Source organism: Podarcis raffonei, chromosome 3, assembly GCF_027172205.1.
Source record: "Podarcis raffonei isolate rPodRaf1 chromosome 3, rPodRaf1.pri, whole genome shotgun sequence".
Taxonomy (NCBI): Eukaryota; Metazoa; Chordata; class Lepidosauria; order Squamata; family Lacertidae; genus Podarcis; species Podarcis raffonei.
The window spans coordinates 51,743,736-51,761,822 of NC_070604.1; the positions used below are offsets into that span (position 1 = coordinate 51,743,736).

The 18,087-nt window shown below is 39.8% G+C and overlaps 1 protein-coding gene across 6 annotated transcripts in view; it reads left to right on the plus strand.

The window, feature by feature from the left end:
- PRDM1 (PR/SET domain 1) overlaps window positions 1–18,087 on the plus strand; it is an 86,329-nt gene that overhangs the window by 52,666 nt on the left and 15,576 nt on the right. For 4 of the 6 annotated variants that reach the window (XM_053381561.1, XM_053381560.1, XM_053381562.1 and 1 more), the window contains one exon: window positions 12,742–12,991. In XM_053381561.1, coding sequence (XP_053237536.1) covers window positions 12,809–12,991 — 183 coding nt within the window. In that variant the 5' untranslated portion in view covers window positions 12,742–12,808. Of the gene's footprint in view, window positions 1–1,972; window positions 2,202–10,790; window positions 11,190–12,741; window positions 12,992–18,087 lie in introns of those variants that run through there. The other 2 variants (XM_053381564.1, XM_053381563.1) reach the window with 2 other exon arrangements.

Sequence of the window (18,087 nt, forward strand, 5' to 3'; positions counted from 1 at the left end):
GTGCAGAGCCTTCAGGCACCCAAGCCACTGTGTCACTTCCAGGTGAGACGTGGCTCGGGTGTACTGCAGGCCCCGCAGTAAGTGCCACCCCCCATGGTGTGGCATCCAGTGCTCCCTGCCCCTCCTGCCCCCCTAGCTACGCCTCTGATATATGGACATATGTCAGCTCATTGTTTACTTTAAAGCCTTCGTGCTTCATGCTACTGGATGGAGAGGCAGGGTAGAAATAGAAAAATAACAGTTAAATTCTTTGGACATGACATGGCTTTGCCCTTCACATTCTTATAGCAGCACTCCAGCTCTTCAGGGGAAAGTGCCTTACCTTCTTTGTCCTCACTCCAAAGTTGTTTGAGTAAAGCGGAAAGCTTCATGCTCATCCCTGCAATTCAAACACCTCACCTTACCTGAGATGGCCGGTCTGACGAGGCCAGTATCTTTTTAAAGCAGGATGGGGAACCTGTGGCCCTGCAGACACAGGTGCCAACTTAAATAAAATATTGGGGGGCCCAGGTAAGCCCTGCCCCACTCAATCATAAGATGCAGCACACACACACCATTTTATTGGCAATGCCCATCAAGTTTGGGGAGGAAGCTAAAATATTGCATTGGGGGGCAGGGTGAAGGGACCTCTGCCCCTCGGAGTTGGCTCCTATGCCTGCAGATGTTGCTAGACTACAACTCCCATCATCCCTGACCATTGGCCATGCTCACTGGGACTGACTGGAGTCCAGCAACATCTGGAGAACCACATGTTCCCCACTGCTGTTTCCCACTTAAGGAAATTTAGTCTTCCTTGCACATTCCCCTTTTTCTACCAACAAGTGATCAGAAAACAGTGCATATGGTTTGTATATGAGCAACGTATTATTTATTTTTGCTAATATAAATATCACCTAACGACAAGAGGGAACTGTTGCAGATTGTAGATATACAACACCAGCACCTGTTAACACGAATCTCTGAACATTTTAGGAGAAATGGGGTTGCTGTGATCAGATGAATGTTATATATGTGCAAGTGTGGCAGTACACACACAACTTTCAGCTGTTGCAGTAGTCCTCTGGATTGGGGTCTTTACGTTTTAGGTGAACTGTATTGCAGAAACAGAAAGTTGCCACAAACAGCTGATAGTTTACTGACATTTCTATCAGTAAGCTAAATCCATTGATACTTGGTTTTTGGTTTTGAAACAATTCCTATTAGTCCTGAATCCAATCCAAAAGTCAGGGATGAAAGCAAAGCCCATATTTTATTCAATCAATGTACATCTCAGGTAACTTGAAAAATGTCTTTATTAGGTAGGAAAGGCATCGAGTCTGTGTAGGAACATAATATATTTATTAAGGACACTCTTTCATGATTTTTGTACTTGAGTGTCTTTTTACATTGATAAATAAATGAAAGATTTTAAAAAACTACTCAAGTCTGTGTTTTAATGTCATATTATTATATAATGGAAAATTAAATCAGACAAAGTTTGTGCTGGTACCTTCCTTAAGTTATTTGTCAAATGCATATTCTGCCTTTCAAAAATAAAACACTTCCTAAGGTGGTTTACAGGGGTATATCAAAACGCAAACAATAAAATGCAATAAATAAAATTTAAAACATTATGATCATCTCAACACATTATTTATTTTGCATTATTAAATTGTCTGATGTTATTAAACTATTGCAACTTTTCAGTAAAATTCAGTAAAATATAACATATTAAAGCCACCAGAATGAGATCATGCTATCCAATCTCCAACCAAACTGCAAATAATTGCAATAAGCTGTGGCAGAAAAGGTGGGTTTTTAAAGCCCCTGTGAAAGTATCTGTTTAAATATTTTTGATTATTTCCCAAAGGTCTTGGTAATCAGAATTATCAGACCACCAGCCTAAGCAGAGTTTATTTTGTTAATTGCTCTTGTTAAGCCTAATTACTGAATGGGGTGGAGTAGAAGTAAAGGGGTGGGGGGAAATCTTCTCACAGGAGGAAATTCTAAAATCCAAGGCTCGGCTCCAGACAGGGTTAGAGGAGTGTCTCAGTGTGAGAGGTAGAGAGCATGTGTCCTGCGTGTTAATGTGTGCATGCGTGTGCGTGGTGTGTGAATGAGTGAGTGAATGAGTGAGTGAGTGACAGAAGACAAATATACGGACTAAAACCCTGGGATGCATGAACGAAGATTGGAAACCTGTCCTACATGGCTGTTCAAAGGTACTGCTAAAGAATATACTGCATTAGATTAATATTTATGTATTAACAGACTGTGGTTTTAATTGTCTTACAGTATACCTTTTGCTATGTTGTTGTTTTTTTTACTTTAGTTTTAAAGAAAACCTCTTGTGTATGCACTCCAGTTAGCTTTGGCAACCTGCGTTTGTCTGTTTTCATAACACTATTTCATTACGGAAATTATATGCAACTGTTCAAAACGAATGTCTTTGCAAAGAAAAGGGCTTTTTTAAAAAAAAGTTTTCTGTTTTGTTTGGGTACAGTCCCAGTTCATAGCATTTATAGCACTGCATTGCATTCCTCTTTTTTGGTATCCCTCCTATAACAGCAGTTTACTTCAGTAAACAGAAGTGCAAAACATAGATGGAAGTTTTAGTAGGTGTTACCTCATGTGTTTATGACCTGAAGTTTTATTGCTTTGCGATTAAAATGTTAGGAATTTGCATCTTGCCTTGTTTAACCACACTTTTTGTGTGTGTCTGCTACAAAAACCTTTCAGTGCTATGCATTAAACAACACTCCCGTTGTACATAAAAGAAAAATGCTACTCTTCTGTGACAAATGAGTGTTTGGGTGGCACGGGCAGTGAGTTACTTGAGTGATTCGTCTTCTGGCTAGCTGGAGATACTGAATAAATGTGTTTACTTTCTCCCTCCTCCCATGGTATTTATACTAGTTAATGTGTTGCGCCAGATAAATCTGTTTCCTGAGTCCATCTTTCAGCTCTGTTCTTTTCCTTCCCGGTTGACAAATGGTTTGAGTTTGACACAGTTTTATCAGCTGGGCCCCTGCTGGGTGCTGCTTGCTTTTGCTTTTATCATGGAAAGTAAATTATTTGCAATATTCTAACTAGCAGTTGGCAGGTCTAATTTAGTATGAACTGCCTGTTGTCTTTTCTTTGCAAAGCCCAGTTGTTATCCTAAATGGAAACAAAAGATCCAGGACATTCTCTATTACAAGCTGTTCCTCCCCCCTCCCCCTTTTTATTATTATTCGAAAGCACTTCTTCATTTGTTTAGTTAGCTAAAGCTTCATATGTTGAAATATAGGCTGGGCTGTCATTTCTAGTAACCTTATCTATAGTCTCCATAATTTCTTTGTTTAAAAGTATTGTTGTTTCTAGTACAGAAGTGTGGTGGGGAGCCAGAGTAGGATGCAAGTGAAATGGTAAACATAAGTAGGTTTCTTACTTTTATTTTATTAGTAAGCTTCTATTAAAATAGAGAGATGTGGCTTATTTTTAAAACATTATTTAAAACAAATGGAGATTAGTACTGTAAAAGCATAAGCAGAGGAGTGATGCTTTCCTGCCCGTCTGATCTGACTTGGACAACTGAAAGATGCCAGCGAACGGCATTACTGACAGCTTGACTGGGGGCAGCACAGTGGAACTCTCCACTCTCTGCACATGAAAGTATTCCTGGTAAAACTGTAAATGTAATGTTTTGAGAAGCCTGTGACAACTAGGACTCCAGTCCAAAAAATCCGACAGCAAGCTGTCGCAAAACATTAACCCATGCTGCATGGGGAAATAAAATAAAAGTCTCTTCTGTCAGCTCTGCTAGCATAAGAAGGTAGGGGAAGAGGCACTTAAGAAATAAGAGGGTAGAATGCTGCTAACTTGGAAATAGGCATTAGTTCCAAGATAATTCTCCAAAGTATGTTCAGATGTAAATAAATTTATAGAATTTTTAAGACCAGTAGGCATTCCTACAACCATATTTTCTTATTCCTGTGCTGCCAAACCCAGGCACCCTGAAATTATTAATTGAGCTCTGCAAGAGGATTAATTATGCTGTTTTGAATCTAGTAGATGCAGATATACAAAGTTTCCTCTGCTATTATGCACACAAACAAACATAAATAATTACCTGTCTTGTGAGAGCTATATGAAAGGCCTAGGATTCAATTTGCTGAAAGGCAGCACTCCTAGCTCCACTTACTGGGAGTAAACCCCATTTAAATTCAGCACGTCTTTCTTCTGAGTAGGTATGGTTAGAACTGCAGTGTTTGTTAGCATAACAGTGTTCTTATGTATATAGCTTATCGGAAGAATAATGCACTCAAAAAAACCTATATAATCTAGCTGAACACACACATACCAGTGAATGGATAGAAGTAAAATCTCAAAGTGTGTGGGTGGTGTATGAAAACACACACACACACAAGTGTAATGTGAAAGTTTGGCAGCCAGTATTGGTCAGACAATATGGCTTGTCATTGTGCATGTGCTCCACTTGTTGAGCTTTTAATAACAAAAAGTACAATTTAATCACAATTTTGCCAAAGTGGCAAAATTGGCTGCTGTTTGCAGATTAGAATATTGTTTGGTGCTACAGAAATATTATCCTGGTGCTGAGTTCTGATGTTTTCTCTTTTCCTCTCTGCTAACACTCCTCTGTGCTTTTGGAGGAGGCGGGAAGGGGTGGAGAGAGGTCCAGATGGGAAGAAAACAGGTCCTGAAAAGACCACATAGGAACTAGGTCAGGTACTCTGGAGATTAAAGAAGCATGCTTCATCCCTGTGTGCAGGAGGCAGGGACAAGCAGCACACAATTACAAGGAATTAGAACAGCAACAAGTAGTTCAGATTTATCAGCTTTAATTGTCTATTGTCAGGACAGAGCTGCTCTTGTAGATCAGGCTGCTGCCAGTGCCTTAATACCTCTAATGGACTCTCCATTGTGGGATTATCTCTTCTAGGGGACAGTGTCTTTCTTGAAAAGTTGTTGTTTTGGGAGATGCAAAAGAAGTAAAAATAAAAAACAAAAACAGGCCTGGCCTTTTGGTAGTCTCCAACACATACACACACACACCACTTCCTTGACATGTTGTCTTCTTAAGGAAGTCAGGATGAAGACCCTTGTGATGCCTTTCTGTCAGCAACCTGTATTCTTTTGCTGGAACTGAGAAACACCTATTTGAACATTAACCTTCCTTAGGTCAACCTTACTCAATGAGCCCCAGTGGGAAAACAATAGCCTGTTGATAATCGAGCAGATAAGCAGAGATGCATCATTATAAAGGAGGAGTGGGAGGGAAGGAGGGCTCTCGGTTCTCTTTGTTTTAAAAGCTTTCCTGGATTTTGCAAAGCAAACATTTACAACATTTGGAAAGAAGGATAAGGTGTCAGCTATTTAATGAGAACAGATGAAATTTTTGTTTTTATACATGCCAGTTTGACTGGATTGAAAGGGTGCAACCACCATTGTCAGATAGGTAGGAAGTGAAAACCACCTCTCCAGAGAATGAGGAAAAGGGATAACTTTCTTAGAGTAAGAAAATGTGATCAATGGTAATGGAGTGGCTTTAGGAATTAAGGCAATCGTTTTCTAAAGAGTATGTTTTGTTGTTTCATTCTGCTTAAGGGTTGGTTTTTAGGAGTAAGTGATGTTCATAAGTGCATTTCAGCTAGGAGATTGTATAATGTTATTTCAAGAGACACTAAGGCATCCACTTACTTAAAAACAAATAGCAATTGCAAAACTCCTTAAGGTCACCACTTATTACTCACCACTAAATGTAATGCAGCCACACCTCTTCAACCATTGATCACACTTTTAGTTCTAAGAAGTCTTTGTGCCTGTTCCCTTCCTTTGTTGCCAACCCTGTTTTAAAACAAAATGTACAGTATAAATCATCAGAACATCTTCAATTAATTAAGTCAATTCAACGGATAGAAACGTGTCCTGAGTTCAAATTACTGCTAATGCATGTACTTTGCAGGTGGCTTTGGAAAAGCTGCCATCTATTAACTTTGATTCTCTATCTGTAAAGGGGGGAGAATATTTGATAGAAGAAGCTATAAAGAAATATTAAGAAGTGTATGTACATTGGTATGATTAATGACTGATTATATAGTCATTACATTAGGATCCCTAATGCCACATCTGCTTGTTCATCCAGTGGGCAAGATTGAGAAAGGAGATACAAAACTTTACCTGTATTTATTCAGAGCTAACTGGTAAACCTAAGCATTTTCTGTTAGAGTTATCTTGTTTTTAGAATCCCTTTAAGAAGGGAATGAATGTTAAACTAAGTGGAATTTAGCTAGTACTGGGTATTCCAGAATAAGTTACAATGCTTTGCACATTCATTTAGACTCACAATGAGGCAGGAGAAGGGTCGTATATATTATAATAAAGCTAGCTCTCCCCCTGGATTGCTACCTCTAGGACATTTAGTATCTTTCCATGGGTGGAAAGAAAATAGCCAGTAGCATTGTCCCACAAATGCTTGCACGATGCAGGAAACATCTATTGTTGCATAAGCGGACTTGCCCTCATTCTCTGTCCCCCCACACTCCCCAAACCAGCTCCAGAGGGCCCCACAACCCCGGTGGTCATCATGCATGATTTGATTTTTCTCATGCAACCCATTAGCACAAGGTGTAAAAAAGCAATTCAGTGACATCTTCCACATCCAGATGGCAGCCTCTGACTTCAATATATGGCAAGGAATAAGATAAATAACGTAGCACCATGCACATTTTTTTCTTTCAAAAATGAGGTGGGTGTTGACACTGCATAATACTAATAATAAACCTTAGGTAAATTTGGAATGCACTCTTATTCTTCATCTAAAAAGCTGCTTTCTCAAGAAAGCATCTTGGGAGTACTGTTGCTCTCAAGCTGGCATTTGAAGTGTGCAGAGCATTTTGTTGTTGCCAGATTTGGTGGGGCCTGAAGTGACCAGATTAATTTTCCTCATGCAAGGAAACGAACCATGTACACCACCTTATAGTCCTTGGAAGAAAAAACGAGATATAAATGCAATAATAAATTGGAGGAGAGTACATTAGGATTTGTTTTTTAAGCATGTCACATTGTAAAAGGCATGCATCGGTGCCTTTATCCTCATTTTTAGGATCATGATCTGGTTGTCTCCCAAATGTTTACAGCCATAACAATGCCAATATGGAGGAGGAGGAAAATGAAGAGATTTGTTGCTTCTGTTCACGTGGTCATTCTGTCCCTGACCTTCTTAGTGTAAGAAGGGGGAGGGTGTGAAAATAGCTGTGTTTTAATCTTTGGGGCACTTTAAGGCCCCTAAAGAAAGTTTCTCCAGCCATTTTCCAGGTGCATTGCACTCTTGGTCCTGCTACCCCCCCTCCTTTTTAAATGATGTATATGCATAGGCATAAAGAAAATGTTGAAGAAAACAGCAGCTGCAGCTGAAGCTTGAGTAACATCAGTTTACTGTGGAGCTAGAGTGGCTGATACCATCAAAGGAAGTGGGGTGGGGGTGAAGAGAGAGTTTCTGACATCAGCGCCTGTTGGAGCCATTCATGATTTGCTGCTGGACTGCAAGCTATTGCACACATACAGAGAGAAAGAGAGAGAGAGACCTGTCTCAGAAATGCTGACTAATAAGGTAGTTGAGGTTTTCTGTGAGCAAAGAGGGGAAAATGAAAATGATTAAAAAGTCCTTTTTCTGAAATGAACAACACTGAGACTGCAATTTCTAGATGACAGCACCTACTGCTATGAGAGAATCCTATGCAAAAACAAAAAAACTGCCAGTCAAGTCACTCACACCTTGATAAATATAGGTCCAAGCACACATTTGTGCGCACACACAAGTCATTAAATCATTGGCTGTGTGCATATATAAGGGACAGAAGCTATGTCCTATTTGCCACGTTTAATCTGATATGTTTGCTATGTTATGTGTTCATCTTCACTTTGTTTTGCTGGAGATACTGATATTCTGATCCAATACTTTTACTAAGAAAGACCTACATATGAAGCCTTGGGGGGGGGGAATGTCACTAAAATACTTCAATCCCTTCTGAACAGTCACAGTTAGTGTTATGCAGTTCTTGCAACTCTCCATGATACAGTGGTACCTCGGGTTACAGACACTTCGGGTTACAGACTCTGCTAACCAGGAAGTGGTTGCTCCAGGTTAAGAACTTTGCCCCAGGATAAGAACGGAAATTGCGCGCCAGTGGTGCAGCAGCAGCAAGAGGCCCCATTAGCGAAAGCACGCCTCAGGTTAAGAACCATTTCAGGTTAAGAACGGACCTCTGGAATGAATTAAGTTCTTAACCTGAGGTACCAATGTACACTGATGACAATGTAATCACAAGGCAAAAGGGGCAGGGGGAAGTAGTGTGTCTCATTTTTCTTTGCGGCATCACATATGAGCTCCACCTTTTCTATAAAATTTTCTCAAAATTTTTTAACTAGCATACATGGTTTCCTCCCACCCACATTTTAACTGCTGTGGTAGGTTAGTCTAGCATATATTGAATGGCTGAACAGAGATTGGATCCTAAGTGTCCTTAGTCCTAGTGTAACGCAGGTATGTGCATAGGAGCAGTAACTGCAACTGTGCTCTACAATGGTAATTAATGCTGGGCCGGCAGCTTGCTTATGTACTTTGCTGAATATCATCATTGCGCACACAATAAATGGTGGGCAAACAGAGTTTAGCCTTCCAACGCCCACCGTCATTGTTTCAATCAAATGAAAAGCAAAATAGCTATTTCATGATAGGCAAGAAGAATCACCATTCTTTTTTAGTGATAGGCCAGAAAAAGCCTGCGCTGAAAAGTTGTTTGTTAATAATTTTGTTTTTGTAATTTCTGCTTTTTATTTTTAAATTACCAGGGACCTAGAAAGCTCTGAGACATATCCATGTCAAAGTGAGACTTATATCTTGGTATAGTGGGTGGGGTAGGCAGCTTCAGTATGACTACGTTGTTTTTCCACTCCATGTGAAGTGACTCAGGCCATGTTACATGAGTTGCATGTTCACCGCTTCTGTAGGACAAGTTCTGTTGCTTATTAGCAGCAACATTTATAGGAAGCTGTCATGTCAGTTGCCATGGATATCTGAGGTTGCCCATCACTGTAGGACAGTGACATGGTGGGAAGAAACCATGTCAGTCACATGATTTACATGATTTGTTCCCACAGGTGTTATGGGAGCAATAGACAGAAACTGATCTCTGGCCACCCTGAATGGAAAGAGACAACCATCAGCTGTGGGATGGTCATTTTAATTTATACTCCTGATTTGGAGAGCTAGCCACCTGTAACTTCCAGCCATATGATAAAGCTGAGGTTATAAAGATCCCTCCCCAAATCAATGTATTTCTGAGTAGCTACAGGAATGTGTTGGTGTGTGGGTTACCATATATCTATAGGCCACAGACTTACTATGTCAATGCTGAGTATGTTTTTAAGTAGCCTCTATTGTTGTTAATAGTCCTCTGATTCTATCTCAGCATCAGTTAATTACCCAAGTCAAGGTGGCCAGATTTCTTTGCTTTAAACAAATGTTTCTTCCTACTGCATATCCAATTACCTTTATACCCATCAGCGTGATGCCCTTACCACCTTTCTTGTGGAATTACGTACCAGTAACAGTTAAGCCAGGACACTTGTTTGGCGCTGTTGTCCTACTTATGTCCAACGGTATGAGTACTTCTCTATTAGAAGATGCCAAAGGTCTTTACACAGATATGTACTATTCTCAGTACTGCGTCACCTAGAATGACATATAATCCTTTTCACCTTCTTCTGTAAGAACTTCAGGAGGGTGATGGTATGGTGTATGCATCAGACAGAATGGACATTTCTTCGAACAATGCAGATTTCCATATAGACAGGTAGTTGTGTTTTGCATTTTTATAGCAAGTCAAAACAAGTTTCTGCCCACGTAAGAGGAAAGGCATGATAATAATAAAACATGTCTGCTGATGTGATGTAAAAAGGAAAAGTAGGAGACTTGTCCTTTGGTGAACTGACTGGGTGATGTTTGTAATATTGTGAGTGACTATAATTGGAAGTATGCATCATCATAACTGTTGTGAGCTGAAGGATTCCTCAATGAAGACAAGGACCACTGAAGGAAGTTAGGCATCTGGTTTGTTTGGTAATGAGAAATAGGAATGCAAGGTCTGTGCGCTTAATAATAAACAAACAGGACACTGTATGCCATCATCACAGGATGTCCTTCCTTCAAGGCAATTCACTAACAGGGAGAGGAGGAAAAAGAAACCGCACATGTTCCTCTTAATTATATTCACACCAATACTTCTTTGATCAGCAACATGCTCCTTAAGTGATTGTGTCTAATGAAAGCATCACTGATGGAACTTTTCTTTCTGTTAGCATATGACCCATTCTCTCTTAAAGCAGGGACAGGCTTAGTTTCCACTTTGAAATGATTCACTTTTAAAATACTGCAAAGTTAAGGCTGAAATCTTACATTCACTTACCTTGGAGCAAGTCCTGTTGGACTCAGTGGGGCTTACTTTTCAGTAGACATGTGTAAGATTACCTTGTAAAATATAAAACTACTCAGAATTGTAAGAAAATATGCAACCTGGAGAACAATATTGTTGCAAATACTTTTTTTGGAAATTGTAAGCATGTTTGTTTGAAAAATGCCCAGTTAAAATAAACAGATTTAAGCACTAGGTAATAGTTTCTAGTGTTACACCACCAAATGTTTGTCCTTTTGCATGCGAGTTAAGCTGGATGCCAGCAGAATGTTAGCAGGCATACGTGTTAACAGGAAAATCTGTATTGGTGTGATCTGCTGAAAGGAAAAATTCCTTCTGAGTGGATCAGAGTTTCATTGGATATACCTGTGTGAGTTACAGGTATAGCCCCACCCCCTGCTCTTGGCAGCCGTGACTGTGAGTAAATCAGATGAGTGGCTAATAGGAAACCTGAAACAGGGAGGAGAAAGGAAGAGTCTGTTTGGTTAACACAGACTGAAAGTATCGTAACATTCAGCCCTCCAGTGTTTCAAAGAAGTTGAAGCAGTAAGTGCAGCAGCACCTGTCTGACAGTAAAGACAGAGCCAGAAGCAGAAGCAGAAGCAAAAGAAGCTAGCTCTATTGGTATTACTTGAACCCGGCCAGTGGAAGAAGTAATGTTTACTCTGTAGATATGTGTGAGACTTACCTGAAACGTCGTGCTGCCAGCTGGAATTATTTGTGGACTGTACCTTGGTAAGAAATTTTCTTCCTACTCCTGTCCGGGAGACAGATGATTTTAGCACTCTTTTGAATGGAGACGGCAAACCTGTTAAGGTTCTCCTTGGAGACTTTCTCTTTAAGTTCGAGAGACCTTTGTTTTTATGATGATTAATTCTTTCACTGCTAGTGGCAACTGCCGGTTCACTGAGTTTCAGTATTAGTTCTCTTGTCATAGCCTACAAAGTGGTAAAGGTATTGTTCAGATTGTACTAGGATTTGATCTCATCAAGCCCATTAAAAGCACCGTATGAAGAACTATTAAATCTGCTCAGTGCTGTGAGGAAGTGTGGAATTAAGTTGATAACTTTGTTCTTCCAAACACTTCATCTTCTGAAAAACACTTCTTTGAGTTGGAAATATGACCCTGCTTTACTAAGATACAAATGAAAATCTCTGGTAGGATTAGCAGTACAATGCTGGAGCCCAAAGCCTTTGTTTTGGAAAATGCTGTAGTTTAATCCAGTAACTTTATACCTGGGGAAACAAAGTGATATGTTAACATTATCTTTTTAATGGGTAAGTAAAACTTAATTCTGTAAGTGTGTTCTTCAGATATTTAGTTTTTCCACAGAATACTATTACTCCACTTCTTTGAAAATATGTTCTTTTCTGAATGAGAGTAGAACACAAATAGTATGTGCTAACATTTATAGGAACCCTAAAAAAAAATATTTTCCTGATATTGTAGATGGGAAACTGAAGCAGAGGGGAGGCTTGCCTGTGGAAAGAGAGTACATGGCTGAGGTTTGAAATAGTGAGCCAATGCCATACAGCATATCTAATGCAGTTCAATCCCTATATTGATGGTAGATTTTGCACTTTGTATTTAATTCTTTTGGAAGGCACAGAAAACAATACTACTGTATTTTTGTCTCTTTCTGATCCAAGTGAATATTTCAAGTTATTTCAGACTGGCTGTTTTCAGACTGATGTTGGTAGGATACAGTCTCCCTCAGCTGTCTATGTCAGAGGATAAGAGGATGTCAATAGAGGGGAGGGGAGCGTTGTTTTTGAAAGTTGTTTGTGTGTTAGAAGCTGGTGGGAAAGTTCAGCCTTCCCCATTTGGAAAAGGCAAGCCTGTGTTCCGCTCGTCCAACGTGCACTTTCCATTTTTAGCCCATTCAGACGCAGACAGCAGTTCCTTCCTTTTCCTTTCCTTGTTTATGACACTTTTCCAAGGCAGCTTTTCCACAGGCTCTTTTGCACACAAAGCCTTGAATCTGCAGATTCATCCCCCCCACCCCTACCGTTCAGATACTGAGGGAAGGTTCTAAAGAGGTGTGCACAGGTGCTGTTCTCAGACATGCTTTTCCTATTACTTTTTGTGACTTTGTTATTTTTACCAGCCCCAGCTCTTGAAAGCATTCCTTCAGGGAAGGCAGCTCAATTTATAGGGTATAGGGTATATGGTGTCAGTCCTCAGCTATCCCACTAATGCCATCTATTTGCCAATAGACAGCATTTAGGTCACAATGCTAGAGGTGCTGAGAAAGGAATGGGAAGTAAATTTTCTTTTCTTTTCCAGGCTGCCACACTGTGTAGTTCATATATTGTGAATCCCAGAGCAGTGAAGAAAAGGACCAGAGTTGATAATGAAAATGGACATGAAGGATGCTGACATGACTCTATGGACAGAGGCTGAATTTGAAGACAAGTGTACCTACATTGTAAATGATCACCCCACGGAGCCCAGCACAGAAGGCTGCAATGTAACCCAGGCTGAGTCTTCCTTGCCAAGGAACTTGATTTTCAAATATGCAGGACATGGCAAAGAGGTAAGAACATGTTTGCAAAGGATGATTCAAACCTGGTAGCCAGATCACATTGTTCTTGGAAGTGGGTTTGTCTTCTTGATTTCTACATTCTTTAATGTTTGGGTGACACGGCTTTCCAAGGTTCACCCCTTGAAATACACCTGTAGAAAATACCTTCTGCACAGGAAAGCATAAACATCTCCAAACTGCCATAAATCGACTAATGTCTGTGTTGCTAAATAGGCAAGAATGTTACTTAATTTAGGAATGGAAATTTCTAAAGATTATATTGTAGATTCGGGTTCTAAGCATACCTATCTGTAGGAGAGAACAATATTCTCTACTCCTAGATCAGGTAGTGAAATACTATGGTTGCATTGACGTGGGTTGCTTTTCCTTGAATTATTAGACAAAGGTTTTTTTTTTAATAGGCTTATTGTATCAGTTCTTTATGGGGTTCCAAGAAGAAAGGATGATGTTAAGGCCAGGTCATTAAATAAGTAGCCTGTATTTATGTGACTTGTTTATCTAGGGCAAGGCACCTTTATTTGTAGCTGGACGCACAGGTATATTTCAGTCCATGTCTCTGGAGTGGGTACATTCTTTGTTGTTGTTTCAGAAGGGCTGGAAAAAATTATCCCGGATGAGCAATTGGTTGCCTGTTTATTCCTTCATATAGAGTAGCTATTATAGCTAGGCGTGAAGTTCAGCTAGTTAATAATGGTAGGGACGGCCCATCATTTTTGTCCCTGTCCTGCAACTTGTGGTGGAACAGCTATAACCTGTGCTGCTACTGTGGCTAAATAAACTGACCACGGAGCTAAGGGAGGGTGTAAATCCATTCCTTTCTAGTTATTAAATGTATCCTCCTACAACAAACAGCATGGAAAGGCTTGCATGTAGAAAGGCGACCAGAACTTCAACTGATACAAACTGGATCCGGATGTCACAGTTTTGGGGAATGACCAGGAAACCTGTAATAGGCTAGTTATCTCTATGGACTTGCATTATTTCACACTCCCATATAGCCCAATTAAATGATTAGCTATGAGAAACAGAATTAGAAGCTTTAAAATGTACCTAGTATATACCATGCACATGACTTAGGTGGGGATACTGTAAAACTCTTGACAAATGGCACTTAATTGATCTGCCTAAGCATCAGCTAATATGTAGGAAGCAGCTAACATCATTTTTCTGTGATAGGGTGGCCTCGCTTGCTTGGTTTGATCTTCTTTGCCACATCACAAGCTGGCTGAAAAAAACTTTTTTAAAATTGCTGGCTTTGTATTGGCAAACATGTGTAAATAATGGATTGGATCCAGAGTTAAGCACAGAGCTAGCTGACATTCCTGCTTGCCGTTGCAACCCACCCCCCTGCCCCCAAAAGTGCTTCACCAAGAGCTCTGAGCCTCTGCTGAGTGGGATGGACTGTGGGAGAAGGGAGGTCCCCCAAAATCAGGCAGAAGCACCTTCCACTTGTGGGAGTTCCACTTATGGAAGGTACCATGGCATGATTTGGGGGAATCCCCCTTCCCCCGTAGTCCGTTCAGCAGAGGCTCCTAATCCTCAGTAGAGCTTTTTGGGGTCTGGTGGTTTGCTGTAGGGAATAGGAAGTCCAGCTCCCATTTACTCTTTTATATATACTGGGTTACATATGTCTTACTACACACAGGTCTGGAACTACTGCCAAGGCTGTTTTGAACAGTACTTTAAGTTCTTGAAATGTTTGTGGTTGTTTCTCATAATTAACTACTTATCTGGATTCTTCTAAGGAATTTGGATAGCCAGTATCCTCATTTGATTTCATTATAGTCTCCCTTGACAAGTGAAAAGTTAGCAGAAGGAAATACTTATTCTTCCTTGATTCCATGCCCCTCACACTCCCTTTAGAATTGAGATATCTGTAACTTTCTTCATTATGTGCTGCCACAGATTTAACTATGTTTGGGGCCTTTACTGTGTTCCTTTTCACATTCTCATAATTGTCATTTGATCGGCAGGGTGGGGTGGGGGGCTAAGATCAAGAGATGGTGAGTTGCCCAATCTTGTGGCTAGCCCCAGATCAAAATCCAATAATCTGTTTACTGGTCTGGATTTCAGCTGATTCATTAATGGAAAACAAAAGAAGAGAAACTTGCTCTGCTTTCAAGAATAATGCCATTATAACTCAATAAATCTAATACTTACTCCTCATTTACAAAGAAATGGTTGGAGAACAGCATCTTTTAGACGGGCATGGGCTAAACAAAGCTTTTGGTAGATTTTGGTAGGCTTAATTTGCACAAATAAACATTCTCTGTCATAATATTTTTGAGAGATTACTCAAATATCACCTCATGTAATTATGTAAGTAATGAGCTGATTTAATGGAGAAAAACATGCTTATGAAATATTAATGCTGTCATTTACAGCTGTAGTTTAGAGTAATGTTCCGAGATACACCTGTGTTGTGTATGTGCACCTGCATGTGCTTGGATTGTATTTTTTTACTAATCCTAGAACCTCACCTTTGCATGAAGGCTTGTCATATGCTTGGAGATTATGTAGTGGTATCATTTTAAAGTGACTGACTTCAGTTCTTATTTTTTGAGGCTTTGTTTATCTATATAGGAACATTCATTGTAAGGTATATTCAGCTGTTTGATCACAGCTAAATAATTTAATTCAAGTGAAATTGGATAAGTTGTTGGACATATGATCTGTGTTGTAACTACTCCTAAATCTTATTTATTTATACTATTTCTATGACACCTTTTGGGTGAATCTCCCCAAGTGGTTTCTGGTTGTTGTTGTTGTTGTTGTTTTTAAAAAAAGATCAACGATAAAATACTGAAAGCAGGCCAGGGGGTGCGGCGGGGGGCGGGGGAGCTAATACACATTAAAAAGCCTGGGTAAATAGATCCAGTTACAGATAGGTAGCCGTGTTGGTCTGCCATAGTCAAAACAAAAAAATTTTTTCCTTCCAGTAGCACTTAAAGACCAACTAAGTTAGTTCTTGGTATGAGCTTTCGTGTGCATGCACACTTCTTCAGATACCTGAAGGTACCGGAAGGTATCTGAAGAAGTGTGCATGCACACGAAAGCTCATACCAAGAACTAACTTAGTTGGTCTTTAAGGTGCTACTGGAAGGAAATTTTTTTTTTGTTTTGGGTAAATAGATGTTTGCCTTGCCTGCAAAATAAAACAGAGATGGGACTAAGCAGGTCTTCTTTGGGAGAACATTCTAAGCCAAGGCTGCTATGACAGAGAAAGCTCTATTGAGGGGTCATCATGAAGAACCTACAGAGTAACTTCCAGTGAGGACGTTAATACCTGGATAGAATCATGTGGGAGAAAGCATTCCTTTGTGTTATTTTATGTCCCACTATTTAAGGCTTTAAAAGTCAAAGCCAGCATCTTGAATTGGGTCCAGAAACCACTGCAGCTATTTTAAGAGTAGTGAGATGTGTTCCACACACATTGCCCCAGTATATCCTAGTTGCCGTATTTTGTACTAACTGCACTTTATGAGCTGTCTTCAAAGGTTAGCCCACATAAAACACATTTTATTTATTACATGGCATTTACATCTTACCTTGGTGCACATTGTTCTCCCACTCATCATTTAATCCCCACAACAACCCCATGAATTAGGCTAGGCTGAGAAACAGTGTTAGATTTTTATATACATAAAATTTATCAAGGTGGCTTGAAGAAAGTCAGCATTTAAACCTTTATATAACGTAGTATGCTGACCCGTGCGCTAAACATCCGTCACTTACGTGCCTTCTTTATTTATAAAAGGATAGCTGCTAATGCTGTTGCTATGTGTATTTGTGAAAAGGAAACAATAAGAAAACATTTCCTCTCGCTCCACCCTTCTAAAAAGAATAAATTATAGGATGTAGGCCCTCTTTTCAGCTGCATCATTCTTTCAGTCACCGTAGCTGAAAAACAAAAGAACGAAAGTTTTCATTGTTCAAAACAACATGCTAAGTGAACAAGTCATCATGGTAATACTGGGGAAGTGGAAGTTAAATTAACAGGGAGTTAAAATTAAATCATTCTTTCTCAACACCTGGCTGTCAATCCAGTTCCTACTTGTTTGGTTAAGTATTGTTTGATTCGGTATTATGTTAGGGCCCACTGAAATAGTAATAGCATGTGTGTTTAACTACATACATACTGCTCTTGATGGCAGTTATTTCTAAAGCTATTTTTAAGAAAGAAAGAACTCTTCAGGAGACATATTCCCATTTCTTTCTCCTTAAAAATTAAAAAAAAAAAGAATTGGAGAGAAAACTATGGGGTACCATTTCTTGTCCAGAGGCTCCCATCATGTCAGGTTGTGCTCTATGGCACAGGCGAGTGACAGAGACAAATGTAGTGAAATAGCTGAAAGGTCAGGGATGCCCATAAAGTATCTCTGGAAGTGGCTTCTGTCAGGACAGATGAAGAACGAGAGAACTGAATCTTTTCAACTGCACACTGAAGTGTTTATAGAAGGCATACAGTAGCTCCGGCAATAATTCATTAGGACCCTGGTCAGTTCCAACAGTTGTTTTCTTCCTGAGTTCAGAAAATGTGTCATCTTTTTAAAGGGCCCTTTAAACACCACTTGAGTAAAGAAGTAATTCTGTAGCTTCTGCACCTGAAGCACTAGTAAAAGCAGAGTGGCGATCTTCTTACAAACCAGGATGAACTGGAATATTAGAGATCCTGTTGCTTTCTGATAGTAAAGAAACAGCTGTCTCTCTCTTCATAGTTGGCTTTCAGCTGACTGTCACAGGATGACGTTGGTGTCGTTATGCCACATACCATGTTAAACTCACTAGGCAGGGGGACACGTTAACTCCACCTTTTAGTGCTATGGAATTCTATGTCTGGCTTTATATACTTCAGGTATGTAATTCCTAAGCACTGAGGGAATAATTGGGTAGTATTTAAGCGTAAAAATATTTCATTGGGAGAGGTGTGCATGTTTCCAGGTGTTGATGTCACGGCTGTATTTTTAGAGCAAGGATAAGGAAACTGGCCCTCTAGATGTTGTTGGACTTCAATTTCCATCAGCCCTAGCCAATAGTTAAGGATGATGGGACTTGTTGTCCAGTGTATCTGGAGGATGACAAATTCC